Source organism: Daucus carota, chromosome 1 (assembly GCF_001625215.2).
Source record: "Daucus carota subsp. sativus chromosome 1, DH1 v3.0, whole genome shotgun sequence".
Lineage (NCBI taxonomy): Eukaryota > Viridiplantae > Streptophyta > Magnoliopsida > Apiales > Apiaceae > Daucus > Daucus carota.
The window spans coordinates 48957900-48973111 of NC_030381.2; the positions used below are offsets into that span (position 1 = coordinate 48957900).

General features: G+C 30.0%; 2 protein-coding genes across 2 annotated transcripts; both read right to left on the reverse strand.

The window, feature by feature from the left end:
- Window positions 1-4502: 4502 nt before the first annotated feature.
- Window positions 4503-5480, reverse strand: LOC108223889 (uncharacterized protein At2g29880). The gene is made up of 2 exons (XM_064086937.1): window positions 5139-5480; window positions 4503-5048 (listed from the first exon to the last, which is right to left on the reverse strand). Exons 1-2 carry the CDS (start codon window positions 5478-5480, stop codon window positions 4503-4505), a joined length of 888 nt encoding a protein of 295 aa, XP_063943007.1.
- Window positions 5481-10181: 4701 nt separating this feature from the next.
- On the reverse strand, window positions 10182-13819 carry LOC108210429 (uncharacterized). Its single transcript, XM_017381711.2, has 4 exons — window positions 13524-13819; window positions 11777-12749; window positions 10763-11695; window positions 10182-10644 (listed from the first exon to the last, which is right to left on the reverse strand). Exons 2-4 carry the CDS (start codon window positions 12725-12727, stop codon window positions 10606-10608), a joined length of 1923 nt encoding a protein of 640 aa, XP_017237200.1. The 5' UTR covers window positions 12728-12749; window positions 13524-13819; the 3' UTR covers window positions 10182-10605.
- Between the last annotated feature and the right edge of the window lie 1393 nt (window positions 13820-15212).

Below are 15212 nucleotides of genomic sequence, written 5' to 3' on the forward strand. Positions count from 1 at the left end.
ATTTATAATTTGTATAATATATATAACTAAATTTTTATATTAATATAGGAAATGACTCCTGATTATGTTTCATACAATTCTCATAAGAACAAGAAACATGCATATGGACACGTATATAATATACAGAACACGCGCCAAACATGTAGATGGACACGTGTATATATATGTAATACATACAACGTAAGATGTTTATACACTACTAACATGCAGATAGACACGTATAATACATACATACAATTATGAACGCATAAAAATATAAATGGACAGGTGTATTGACACATTATACACATAATAAAAAAACAGACACCTGTATTATAGACACATTATATATTGAGAACACGCGGCAACCATGCACATAAACAGATACATATATGATACATACAACAATAGATAACAACACTCAAGCAGAGAGCTAACATGAGAGATAAAAACTTGTATAATACATATAGATACATACATAACGGGGATGGATATGTACAGATGGACATAGTACATACATCCTATAAAAAAAATAAATACTCATTTAGTTCTGTTAATAACATATGCAATCTCCTTTCTTTACCAACTAATCTTCTTATTTTTAACCCCTTTACAATTTTTCATCATTGTTATTATTTCAATTTATTCTTATGCCATAATTTTTTTTTCATTCTTAAACTACTTTTATGTATCTTATAATTACTTACAAATGACGGTGTCAACCCCTATCTAGTTGAATTTATTTGATTGATATTTTTTTTATTAAATTAAATTTTAATTTAATTACTGACATATATATATATATATATATATATATATATATATATATATATATATATATATATATATAACTAACAATATATATTAATTATTATTAAAGAATATACATTAGTTTATTATTAAAATTTTAATTAATTACTATATATATAAATATACAAATTGTGATTAGTTAATAGATAATTTAAATAATATACATTGAACGGTTCAGGAATAAATTAAATAAAAATCTCAACCTTACCAATTTAATTGTTATATATGTTCATTACTTCCCATGAGAGTGTAATTCATGTCTTAAATATTAAATTAATTTTAATTTGTCTAATATAATATTATTATCTCACAGTACAATTAAATGAAAAACAACACTAACTAGTATCATCTTTAAATATGTTGTTAAATTTCTCTAAGTGAATATATGTTTAAGAACAAAATAAAGGGAATTTAGCAAATATACTGCTTTTTGAAAAAAAACTTACAATTTTAAAATAATTGTGAATATACTTATTTTTAAAATTTTTATAGCATAATGTTGTCTCAAAATAAATATTTATATTTTAAAAATATTTATATTATAATATCTTTTGAATATATATTTTGTATATTTTTTTAAATATTTTGTTATTAGATACTTTATATTCTACTTCAAAACAGTTATTTAAATATTTCCTTTAAATATTTTTATATAAATGTTAAATAAAAATATATTAAATCTTGGATAGATTTTTTAGAAGTGCTATCTTAGTCATCGTATTATAAGTACTATTTATTTATATAATTTTATTTTTATTAGTTCTTCAGCTTTTGTTTCAAGTACTGAATCATTATATACTCAAAGAAGAATCGAACTTCACAGTTCAGTGATGGCGGCACAAACCCTAGTTTTTCAAGTCATGTCATGAGTATCACTCTGGTGCCAACTTTTTTTAGTTTTCCTTTCCAAATACTCCATCTGTTTATAGTGATATTTTCTAATTCTTGTAAAACAATTTCTGTGATAAATGCCGAGATTTTACTACTTATGAGACCACCTCTGCTGCTAAAGCTGGACAGTGATCGATTTCTGAACCAACCCATTTTACACCTAGTGAGTTCTTTTAGTCTCAGATCTGAGAATATGGGTTGATTAATTAAATAAGATGTTTCCGACATTAAGAATACTTAGTCTGAATCGTCCATTAATCTTGTGGAAAAGAGTTTAAAATCTCACTTATTGCTTCTTGTATTTCTGTCAGTATAAATGTTCTTTTACTCTCTTGTTACACTGCATCATATTCAAAATGGACGATTCCTTGGCACTGTGAATGCAAAGGGTTAAATCATCTGATCTGTAATAAAGAGTTTAAGCTGTATTGATAGTTTTGATGTGCTTTTTGGTGGCTGGTGGATTAAGTCCAAAGTATAACGTTTCCTTTTCCATGTGTTGGAAATGGAATCTCTTGGAGATTTATTTGATTGTAAAATTTTGTTACAGAAGCTTGGGAAAGGCTCCATGGTTACGCGGAGAATAAGCTCCAAAAATACTCTAAAGTCGATGATGATTTTGAAAAATTTAGTGAGGTGTTTCGGAAGGAGCTTACAAATCTGACCACGGTAACCAGACATTTTTTTTTTCAAATCAATTTGAAAGATTTAATTAATTAGAGTTGCTGCTCTATTGTTTATTAGGATGTTTATAACTAAAAATATTCCACTTGCCGGAAAACTCTTATCATAACCATGCTGAGAAAATATTCCTGAACATCAACCCAATGTAAGGATTCACCAAAATGATTATTTCACCAACTAGAAGTTTATTTTCTCCAGTACTTTATTTTAAGTGTTTTGTATAAAACGTGACCAGGCAACAGAAATATGCTGAACAGTCCCGCCAGTCACCCATTTCTCCTGGAAAATTAAAGCCCTCACTCCTGCTCGTGATGTCTGAAAATCAAAGTAGTAATATAGTTCTTATTGCAGTGATAAGGATATATAGTTTAGTGTCTAGCTAGAAAATTGGGCCACCCGTGGCTTGTAGTTGTGATGAAAAACCAGTGACACAGTTTGGTTCTTATGATCATGGTGAATTGCCCGAAGCTTACAAGAAAATAGAATTATTTTTTTACAAAACAATATTTTAGATGTCGGTTATTCAAAATGGCGACGCAATTGATCAGGTGTATAGCATCTATTGTTTAAACAGGTGACACAGTTGATCAGGTCTATAGCGTCGGCACTCAGACAATCGACGCTAATTCAGGACTATAGCAACGCAATTATTTAAGATTAAAGTGTCAGTTACTTATACAACCGACCTAATTAATCAAGAGCATCGGCATTTCTGGTACCCGACGCTATTGTTATGACAATAACATCGCCTATTTAGGGGGCGCAAAAATCCTATGCCTATAGCATCTCCTACATATACTAATTACTATGCCACTTAACCGACGTTTTAGAATTTATCTGACGATGTTAAAAGTCTAATTTGTACTAATGTTAATAGCAATGACCATGTAATTTTTAAGAACTCATAAGTTCAAAAGTCTAATTTGTACTAATGTTAATAGCAATGACCATGTAATTTTTAAGAACTCATAAGTTCAAACTTTACTAATTATGCGTGACCGAATATTCAATCCGATAAGAAGCAGATTGTACGCCTAAAGCCATCTTAGAAATTTTATATGAGCTATTATCATTTTTTTTTTAATAAAATCACGATTGTTCATTTTTTTCATAAGGACTATATCCACATAATTCAGTCATTATAAACAAGGATAACGGATAGATCATAAAGCAATATCTTAGATCTTTTTTATTTCAAGTTATCTCATTATGTATACCAACATCATGATAAAAACTATAGATCATGTCACATATTATTAGTGAATTAATTAGGAAAAATGGCCATCTTAATTTAAAATTTAAGAGTCAGGGCACCAGATTAACTATAAAATTACTATATATGACCCCATAAGTTCACACAAAGGAGAAACGATGACATGTCTAAATTTCCACCAAAAATCTTAAATATAAATAATCACAATAAATTACAACAAAATCAAAGTTTAAAAAAATTGTGAAAAATGACTTGAATTGTATAAATCTTTGATCACCTCAATATTTAAGAGTCACCTTCGTAATGATACATGTATAACTAATTAAAATTTGATTTTTATTTATTTTACATGATAATGCTAAAATTCAAGTATTGATATGATAAATATTTTAATTTATCCATTATAATTACAACACCAATTCTTTCTTAACACATTTAATCAAAAGAACTCTAAAAATAATCAAGTACAAATAAAATCTCTAAAATTTGGTGATAATGGCATTTTTAGTATCACTTTTTCATCATTTTTTAATTTAAATATTGTTGGCTTGAAATTGAGTTTTTTTTTTTTTTACTATTTTACTTATTTTTGAGTTTTGTTTCTAGTCGATCAAGTGTCAGAATTCTTAATAATTTTTAAAATGATGGTAACTCAAGCAAAACTAGAATTATAAGTTTAAAATAAGATAATGTCTTAGACCGAAAATATGACTATCATATATTACTTTTGATTAGTCTAATATAACACAATAATACGATACAAATATTTTTTCATACAACTTCATAAAAATAAAACAACATAATCATAATCAATACATATTATTAAATCACATAATCGTAATCAATCACGGGTGAATTCTATTAAAACATGCGACATATATTATAAAAACAATTAAACTTGTAACATATAAAAGTCAAATGATCATCATTTGTTTCCCATCATATATAGCATCCATCTTGCTCGTTCTTCAAGAGTCATTTTCAAGAAACCATCCTTTTTTGTTTCACAGTCGAGCAAGTTAAATGCCTCAAAACGAATATGGTCATCAACATCTGGTACCTCCTTGATAGCATCCCATGTAGTTATCTCATTTTCTCTTTTCTGCAATGAGTCATTAATTCTTTCCAGAGATGTTCCGAGTTTAGTAACATGTTCCAAAATGCTAGGTAAAAGGGTGTTTTCGTTTAAGTTAGAACCCTCCTCATGATCATTTCTACTTCTTTTAATTGGAAGCTTTTTCTTGATCAACTTAAAAATTTCAGAAGAACCCAATGTTGAACCATTATCTTTTTGTACAAAACCCTCATCATTAATATCATAATCCAAGTCATCTATGCGTATATCACTGATTTCATTAGTTTCTAATGTTCTTTCTGTAATATTATTAGCCCCAGTATTTCCAATAATAATTTGAAGGTCTTCATAATCTTCCAATACTTTATTACGCAAAGTAACACCTTCTGGATGAGCCTATAAAAAATCATTATTTCAAATTGTTAGTTTCACACAAAAGAATGATTGATGATTTTACATTATCATAATATATGAATTTAGATTTACCTTTAGATATTCATCCCATACTTCATTTGGAGCAGTGAACATCTTTGAAGTTGAGTCATATCGAAAAGCAGAATTGAACTTCAAAAGCGATGAATATGAGAGCCATCGATTTCTAAATGATCTCAACCTGCTTTGATAATTATTGTAATTTTTGTTACAACCAAATATTGAATTAATAGATGGCAAAAATTGTTTTTCAACTGTCTCTTTACTGAGGGAACCACTATTAATACACCATCCCTGTTTCGTAGCATCAACCATAAGTCTTAACAGTAACCTAGTCTCCTCTTTTTTCCATGTATTATATTCATCTCTTTCTCTAGCAACTGGTGTATCAGCCATTGCAGCGCTACTGTATTATCAAACATGCATATGAGTAATTTAATAAGAAAATATTGTGATAAAAAATTATTAATGACATCTATATTTACCAAAAATATGAGAGTAATCATAAACTATAATACATTCATACACGGGTATGGACAATTGTTAAGATGATAACATAGATAATGAAGGAGTTCATAGATTATGTACCTATTGATAGAATATATAGAACTTATTAGGAGAGAAGCCTGAAAGTCGAATATATAAAATATAAAGAGTCTTACATGCTATATATAGAGTTTGTAATATATTACACATATAATTTGATAATTAATTTTAGATTTGAAGATATCATTATTTTTGCAATCCATTGAAATCTCGTACATTCAATTCAAAATCTATTACATAATAAAATCATTTAAAATCTTTTGATAGAAGATATCTCAATATCCCATCAATTTTTTTGAATCCAGGGATAATCTACATATTTGAAGAGATTATTCAATATCGACAATTACATTAAAGTTTTAAAAGATTATATATAATCTAAATTGAATTCTTAAATATTTTATAAGATTTTATAACATTCAAATCAGATATTCCCAGATTTCGACAATGTGGAAAATCTCAATATTGAAAATGAAAAATTTATTTTTTTATAATAATAAAAGAACTTTGAAAATATTTATAATATAGTGGGTGTTTGGCGGGGGCTTTTAAGCCTGGCTTCTGGAGTTACAAGTTAGAAGCACTTATTCGTACCGTTTGTGTAAAAAGTCGAGCGGTACTTATAAAAAGCTAAGAATCCTAACTTTTGTTTCATGACTTCTACTTTTTTCCCCAAACACTTTATTCACCTATAAGTCTTAACTAACTTCTAACTTCTACTTTACTTTTTTACTGTAAGCAAGAAACACTTATTTTAACTTACCCAAACGGCCCTATAATTTGATTTTAGTAAGATTCGAAATTTGGAATTAATACACTCATTCTATGGGTAGCAAGGAAGTAAACAAGTGATATTTAGGGATGTGAACGAGTAAAGTCGAGTTTTTACTTATCATGTTCAAGTTTATCGAGTCGAGTTTTATTATTTCTCTTGTCGAACATTTTATGTTGTTCAAACTAAAGTTCGAGTTGAGTTCGAGTTACTTGCATACAAGTTTTACTTTTCTTCATTTACGATTGTATATTTCATACATTTAAAATATACGTATTTTAATTATCTAATTTGACAAAATTTGAGTTAAAATTATCACATTCAAGGTTGTCAATATTAAGTATATTTGAGTTAAAGATAAGCTAAATTTTGCTATATCTAGAAGAGTATGTTATGAGATTTGACTTGATCGGGCTAAAGCTCGATTTCTAACCCGAAAATAAATGAATCAGTTCGATTTGATTGAACCCATGTAACTTCTTTTATTTTAATAACCCTACCAGTTATAAATGGTAAACTTGAAGACTGTAATTTACTCCCATAATTGTTCTCATTGTAGCCCTCCAATCGAGATGTTCAAGTTATTTCACTAAAATAATTAAACAAAGACAATAGTTTCTATTTCGCGAAGGAAAAACAAGATAAAAAAAAAAGACTTAATATTCTCAAGATTATTTTCCACTACATAACGGAAATCCATCCCTTTCTAAACATAGATATAGACTATAATATGAATCATAGTTATTCTCGAGTCATGAATCATAGTGAGACTTATTTGTTATTACTTTTCAAAGAACAAAATAATATTTACATTCAAACTTATTAATATAAAATGTGTCACATATTAAATTATAAAGATGGCTTTTTAGTAGTTAGTGTACACTTTTTCTTAAATCTTATTTGTTAATTTGTTCATCATTTGAACAAGACACTGTGATGATCAAAAAAATTATCTTGTATAATTGACAAATATAATTAGTAAAACAGAATGACTAGTAAGTAATACCATAGCAAACTAATTTCAAGTTCAACTGAAATTATGCAAACACCATCATACGCCCGCATATTATACACAAGGTAGTATTTATTCTACCATGGTACAACAACCAATACACAAAGCATACTTGAAAATCCTAATTTTAAATTAAACCACTCGAACCAATGAACCACATTCTATCTAAATTTATATTGTTTTTTATTAAACAGATACGTACTCTTTTGAGGAAATATTCCACTTTCTTTATTCTACGCATCGTATAGTAATATTTTAATAAATATAAATATAAACTTGGATCAACGCAATTTATTATTGGCACAATGAACACCAGATCACATGTAAATAATCAAGATATGAATCTAAACTACCGTATTGTTGATAATTCTCTCTAGCAACAAAAATATTTGAAGTAAGAATAGTAATCACGTGTCTCCATATATATTGCAATAATTAGTCATGAGATTATATCTTACTACAAAATTTAATATAAAAGAATTATAGCCAACGATTACCATTGAAGTTCAACGAGTAAATGCCATATATTTTAAATACGTGATAAACACAATAATCATAAAATTTCTACAAACATTATAGACAAGTAGTTACCAAAAATTGAGAACTTTAATTACCATAATAAACACCCATCTAAGTTAGAACTCATCAATTATTGTAGACAACATTGTATACTCACCTCTACTTAGAATTGAATTTAAAGAAAACTATCTTAACCCTTTTATAATTTATGAACATATAAAGACCCTCAATACAATGTTTACCCACAGTTTAACTCTAAGTGTTGGTTGCGCAGCACCCATTAACTTTACTTAGTATATATAATACGACCCACTGTGAATCGTGACCGAGCCATCATGAATTTGTTCCTAGACTTATCTAAAAAGGTCTTATATCAATAAAATTCTTTTGGTGTTTGCATTCAAGATAAATCTTCTTTAAGGTTAATACCCACTCTACAAACTTCTCACAATCCAAGGACCACCCATCTATTGACTTTTAAATCGCTCCCTACTGGACAAGCTACCCTACCATGTCAGTTTCGAAAAGACTTTCGACCTAAGCCATCCAATATCTCCGACCACAGTTCAAGTGAGGACACAAGTCGTCCAAGATCTCTAACCACAGTTCAAGTGAGAGTATCTCACCACACATCTATTTCCCGCTACCCAAGCATCAACTTTTTAATCTGGATATTTAATCTGGATATGATACCAATTATTGAGTCGTGTAACACCCATTAACTTCATATTCATATGACATATATTATCTGATTTGGATCGTGGCTAAACCCTCATGATTTATTCTTAAACTACTCATAAAAGGCATAGTGCTAATGGGATTTTCTAATTACTTATATCCAAATTAATATTTATTTATCGTTACGGTGTGAGACTAAAATTGATACCCACTCTATAATAATAAGAACATCTTTGTAATGGTCAATAATTGCATAATCTGAATGGACGAAAAATTAATAAGAGCTTAAAAATCAATTCATATATATATATATATATATATATATAGGCCATTGCTCAAAACAGAACACTGTTAAAAAAAGAACAACACAGAACACTTTAGAATCAAATATAGAATCTCATCTAAAACTTGAATTAAATTCAAATTTTAAGTTGAATAACGTTTTATTATGAATGATAATAGTATCCACCATGTTTAATAATAAATATTTATTAAAAATAACATGATTCTATGTAAAATAATCGTGCAAAAAATATATTTATATGATTCTATTCTGGATTCTGTTCTGGATTCTATAATATTTCATATCAATAATTTGGATGAGTTTGGATGTTAGATTTCATATATTAAATTTAATTAGTGTTTAGCTATGTAGTTATAACTTTAACAAATAATTATTTGTGAAAAATGAAGTGTTATAACAGTGTTCTGTGTTGTTCTTTTTTTAAAGTGTTTTGTGTGCAGTGCAACCCATATATATATATATATATATATAGGCCAACATTCCAGAGAGGGACTCCTTATATGGAGTTACATAGTGCGCCACTATAAATCATCAATTTTATTATAAATTCTGTTATAGAATACATATAAAACGTAATTCTAATATAGAATACTATAGAATAAATCTATTTCAAGTAATTTAACACTTAAAATTTGATTAAAAAAAGTATATTTTCGAAACTGATCCTACAACAGAATAATTCTGGATGATTATTATTCTGTTATAGAATCATGTTAAGATATTGCATAATTTTAGATGATCTTTGGAATAAAAAAATTGTATAACTTCGTTTTCGGTTTAATAATCAAAATTTGCAATTATATTTCATAAAAAATATAATAGAATATATATTATGTATATATTTATAATGGTGTGCTACGTAACTCCATATAAGAGGGTATGCTATGGAGTGCTACCCTATATATATATATATATATATATATATATATATATATATGAGCGATGTTGGCAAGTCAAATTACAATAAAAATATATCAAATAGTGGCATAAGTGCCTGGATATTTAAATTACTGTAATTGATCCTTGAAAAGTTAGAGAGTATATCCTCCATATCAAGCAGTTAAAAAAAAGGCAATGTGGAATAAACATCAATAATGAAAATGAACTCACCAAAAAAGATGTGAAGTACATGAATGGTGAAAGATGTTAAATAAAATTGTTGGGTTTGAAATAATACATCAAGGTAATTTGTATAGAGTGTTTGGGATTGAAGAAGCAGATAAGAGAAGCTTGAACAAAAAGATGCGGAGTTTTAATGCCTTCTAATGAACAAAGACCAAACAAAACATTTAAATTAAGAATCAGAATTTTCTAATTACTCAAAGACATACAGAATCAATAAACAGAAGGAACTGTGGTTAAATCCATAATACTAGTAGTACATGTCTGACTACTGTTTTTACAAAGCTTTTCTTTATGAAAAAGAGAGAAAGCTTTGTTTCACGTACACACAAGACACACTAATCAAACAAACAAACACTCTTGAAGTTGGCATGAACTGGTATGGGCGGAAAGGAACTATATACCAGCATTATACTCCGATTTCAAAAGGACACACTTGTTCACACCAAAAAAATGTCAAACTAATTTTGTTTTCAGTTTGTGTTGAAGATTGAAGGCAAAAGATCTTGATGATGTTCAGGTTACCCTTACTCTCTACGTGCATAACGCCTAGCTGACAACTCCAGTCTTAGGTCTTTGCATGCTGAGAGACCAGAGATGCACGTTCCTGCCACAGTAAAAAGGAATGTCATTTCATTTAATACACTACGCGTCATGTTTTAAAAATAAATGCTGAAATACTATTATCAAATTTTGAGGATGAAATTCCAACTGACGAGTTATACCTCAGAATGCCGCAAATGCTCATGACGTACATGAGAGGCCTTCACTATGGTCTCCCACTTGGCAGCTGTTTTGGAAGGCTTCTGATGCTGCTTCTTAGGTTGGTTTTGTGAAAAAGGATTCCGCAATGAAACTGCGGGAACAGTACGCCAAAGCCAAGACTCTGAAGGTGATTTAGGTAATGGCGGGGGTTTAGGCGATTTTGGAGTAGCACTATTTGACTTGTCTTGATTTTTCACCTTCTCTGTATTTTCAATCTTATCTAAATTATCCTTCAGAGATGATGCTAAACATTGTGCAGAAGGTTTCTGACCAATATCTTGTTCATGATTCTCCATCCCGTCGCTGGTTTCTTGATTCTTTATTACATAAATGTCCGTGTAAGAAGGTTTATCTGCCCTCGGTGGACTGAGTAATATGGGCTTAACTACTTTTTCTTGAGGAAAAGATTTGGGGGGAGACAATCCTTCCACCTGTCTGCTCTCCCCCAAGGTCTTCTCATAAGCTTTATCTATTCTCCCAATTTTCAATGAGTACGAGTCCAAATTTGGGACTTCTGCATCATATGGAGGGTCTAAAGCAATGAGGGGGCCTGACCCTTGTTTATATATCTGATGTACCGAGATATCTTGCTTATCAGACTCTCTGTCAACGGGACGAAATTCACTAGCCTTGTCATCCTTTACTATCTTAGGAATACCGAGAAATCTGGCCCCGTCATAAAAGGGGGACTGTGGTTTTTCATTCCGGAATGGAGATACGCCACCGCTTCTGGAAAGTCTGTGAGGTGACAAACCTTTTGTCTTGTATAAGTCAGTGTTGTGATTGAATCGTTTGGATACACCATTCAGCTTATTATTAACAAGTTCTTGCGCCTGTACTCTACTTTGAATATTTTTTTGCATATTTTTCCAATAAACATCATTCCAATCTTGCTGCAAATATACAGGATCACTACATCAACAAAATCAAAACATAAAACATATATTAATCAGAAATATTGATTGTAGAGTTACCTTCTCGTGATGAGTCTGAGGTAAAGGCCCACTGTGAGCTGTTCTGGCCATTCTTCTAAATTCAGGAACAGAGGGGATGGGACTTTGGGCTCTGGATTTTGTCCCTGGCACTGGACCTAAAAGGGACAATGAATTCTTTACACATAATCTAGGTAACAACCCACAAGCTTTAATAGATTTTCTACCACGTTCAATGAATTCATTGTCCTCATCTTCACTAGCAACACTCCCTTTATATTGTTTTGGATGTATGGCAGTGTTAGATCCATACTTTTCAAGCGTTGGCCTTAATTCCCCACTAAGAACCTGTCTGACATGTCTAGGTAGTTCACTTGGCATAGTTTGCTTCTTACTTTCCTTTTTAACAGCCATGGCCCTTGCTGCAGGTAAGAAGCGAGTCATCATAATTTCTCGAGTTTGTGGATCAGCAGAGAAGTTGCTCGATGATCTTGCATATGAACTATCATAGTCACTCAAACCACTGACACTGCAGTTCCAAGAAATTGATTCTGATTCTAATAATGTGTCAAGTGCGTCAGAATAAGATTCATCGTCACTTAGTGAGCCAGCTGACTTTTTACACACATCTAAACATTTCACATCGTCATTCGTGTGAGAAGCTTCAACGTGAGGCCTACAAACATACTTATCCTGAAACTGCTCACCTGAAACGCGCTTTTTGTTATCAAAGGTCCTCCCAGGAGGGAACATTGGACTAACCGAACGTTCTGGTGGAGACAGAGACTGGTTTGTGCTTCCATTTTTAGGTCTTCCAGGAATTTGTTCCCAAATAAAAGGAACAGCAGCTGGTTTGGCAACCTCAGTTAACTCCCAATCTGATTTCTGAGAAGGAAGAGAGAGGTTCCTAACAGGTCGAGGTACCTCTTTTGTTTTCCTATTCACTCTCACCGAAAGAAGCGGTGCATTAAAGTCAATTTTATTGCCGTCCATTAGGTCCTACGTTACCCTCGATCTGCTCTCAGTATCAAAAATCACACAAAATCAAAGAGTCAAAAATTATGAGCACATCTCGTATCAATTTAACTACGAAATCAGATAAAACTCAACCTAGAATCAAAGATTATATCTTGCAGAGTCTTCACTTGAGATAAAATTGTGATAGTAAGATATTTAGATATACATTTTGTTGTTATTTTATTTACGATCTCTGTCCAAACATATTAAAAGTGTCCTGGTAATCATTTACTTAAACACTCCTGGAAGGGGAAAACTATAACAATTTCCATAAAAAAACTCCAGCAATGTTGTATATTGACAAAGGGAGCACTATACAGACTAAAAAGAATCAAATTCCAACTCAACAGAATTAAACTCTACACTTCACTCAAAGTATATACTAAAATCTCAAATCTTTATGTATGTACTAAATCTCAAATCTTTATGTATGTGAAACAAACAGTAATCCAAACCAAAAAAATAAAAACATTAAAGCCCTTCAAATCTAAAATCAAATTGAATCCGCATTATCAATAAAATAATCTGATCACTTGATTTCATAGCATTTGAAATTACAAAACATGTAAAGATTATTATTAACATTCGAACCGGAACCAGAGCATCTCAAACTTGAATCTTTCTTGAACAAAATCAAGAATTCAAGAAAAACAAGAAACCCCATCAATTATAGAACAACAATCACTATACATACATTATGTATATGTAAAATAAAAAACCCAGTTTTCAAGAAAGCAAATAAGGAAGAACAAAAGCAAGAAACCAGTTTTACCTGGAGATTGTTGGTGGGTTTTTTGAGGCTTGAATGATGAAGAAGTTTGAGAAGAGTGTGTATAATGTAAGTGGGGAGAGAGAGAGAGAGAGAGAGAGAGAGAGAGAGAGAGAGAGAGTCCTTTTGCTTTAGTGGGAGAGTGGGGTTTAATGTTTGGTGAAGTTCTTGATGTCATTCATTTGTGTTTATTTGGCGCAGAGAAAACAGTTTGAAGAAGAGAGAGAGACAGAGTTTAATACAAGAGAGTAAAGAAAAGTATGATCGTTTGTAGGGACCGTTTTGGAGACAAAACGCCCATATTCCCCGCCTAATCTTAACCAACTTTTCTTTTTCTGTCTTCCTCAATTTCTGTCATCTTTTCTTCTGCATCTCCTTCAACTCAGGAATGATGAATAGTCTGTTTTAATTTATATATTTTTCTAAGATAGATCTATTATGTATTATTGTTATTTTGTATATTATTGTATAATAACATTTTGTTAGAAACACAAATAATTATTGAGAATAATAAAAATATAACTCTTTTTTGACTTTCTTGTATTTTAGTATCTTTTATAATATTTGGAGTAATAAGATTTAAAACTAAAAAAATATAACGATCTGTAACTCAATTTAATTTCTTTTTGGAAAAAGTTGAAGTTATTTTGGTGATGTCAAATTGTATTTAATTTTAAAAATATTTTTTTGAAATAAAAAATTAGAATTTTTACTTTTCAGAAAATCTCATAAAAATTTAAAATAATAATATTTTTGGAAATCCAAATAAAACATAATAAATACAAACTACAAGTCTAGAAATTTATTTCTTTCACCATCATTTAGAAAAATATTTGGAACATCTTGAACCTGTATGATTTTTAGCTGAAAAGTCCATGACATATCAAAATTAAAATTTAAAAAGACATAACATTTAGAGTGTTTTCTACTATTCTCATCTATAATTATGATGAACTTAATTATATTTGTCAAAATTTTAGAGATAGTGCAATGAATATCACATCATCTATTAAAATGTTATTTATCGAACTAACATTGGCCGGCATGCATCGCAACATGAACAAAATTTGTTGGCATTGTTTGTGATTGACTTTTTTGCCGATTTCATTGTCATGCATTTTGGTTCAAATGGAACTTTGTTTGTTCAACCGTTAAATTAGGTGATTATCGATAAAAACAAAGCAAACTTCCCATCGCCAATTTTGTATTAATATCTTGAGTATAAAAGTAATCTCTTGTGGGTGGACTTATCAGCAGATCTTAGTCAAATAAGCATGATCTTCACTTTTGTAATATCAACACGATAAATAAAACATATCTTCAACAGAGATATCAACTTGATAATTGGATTTCCTCCGTCAGGTTTCTGAAGACATATAAATCGAGCTTATTCTTGGCTAACTTGAGCACTAAATTGAAAATAAGTCTTTTGGCTGCATAAAACTGAGAAGCAATAGCTGCAATGATTCTTTTACAAGGAAAGGTGTAAGGTGAACAACGAAAGCGTTTGGTTCATGTTAACGAGTTTAGTCGGAATATTATGTCTTAGGTGTTTGGATTAGTATATTTGTGTCATGAAATGTGAATTTTAATTTTTTTGGAGAATAAATTATTCATTCCCTCTTATTAGGATAGTCATTTACATATTTTTAATTTCTAATTCCGATTCTCATCCGCAACCACGATTCAAAT

Coding starts and splice junctions, on each gene's coding strand:
- LOC108223889 (XM_064086937.1), bottom strand. CDS start 5,480: ATGGCTGATACACCAGTTGCTAGAGAAAGAGATGAATATAATACATGG. Junction 5,049..5,138: donor TATGGGATGAATATCTAAAG/GTAAATCTAAAT, acceptor GATTTTTTATAG/GCTCATCCAGAAGGTGTTAC.
- LOC108210429 (XM_017381711.2), bottom strand. CDS start 12,727: ATGGACGGCAATAAAATTGACTTTAATGCACCGCTTCTTTCGGTGAGA. Junction 11,696..11,776: donor CTCAGACTCATCACGAGAAG/GTAACTCTACAA, acceptor GTATATTTGCAG/CAAGATTGGAATGATGTTTA. Junction 10,645..10,762: donor AGCATTTGCGGCATTCTGAG/GTATAACTCGTC, acceptor TTACTGTGGCAG/GAACGTGCATCTCTGGTCTC.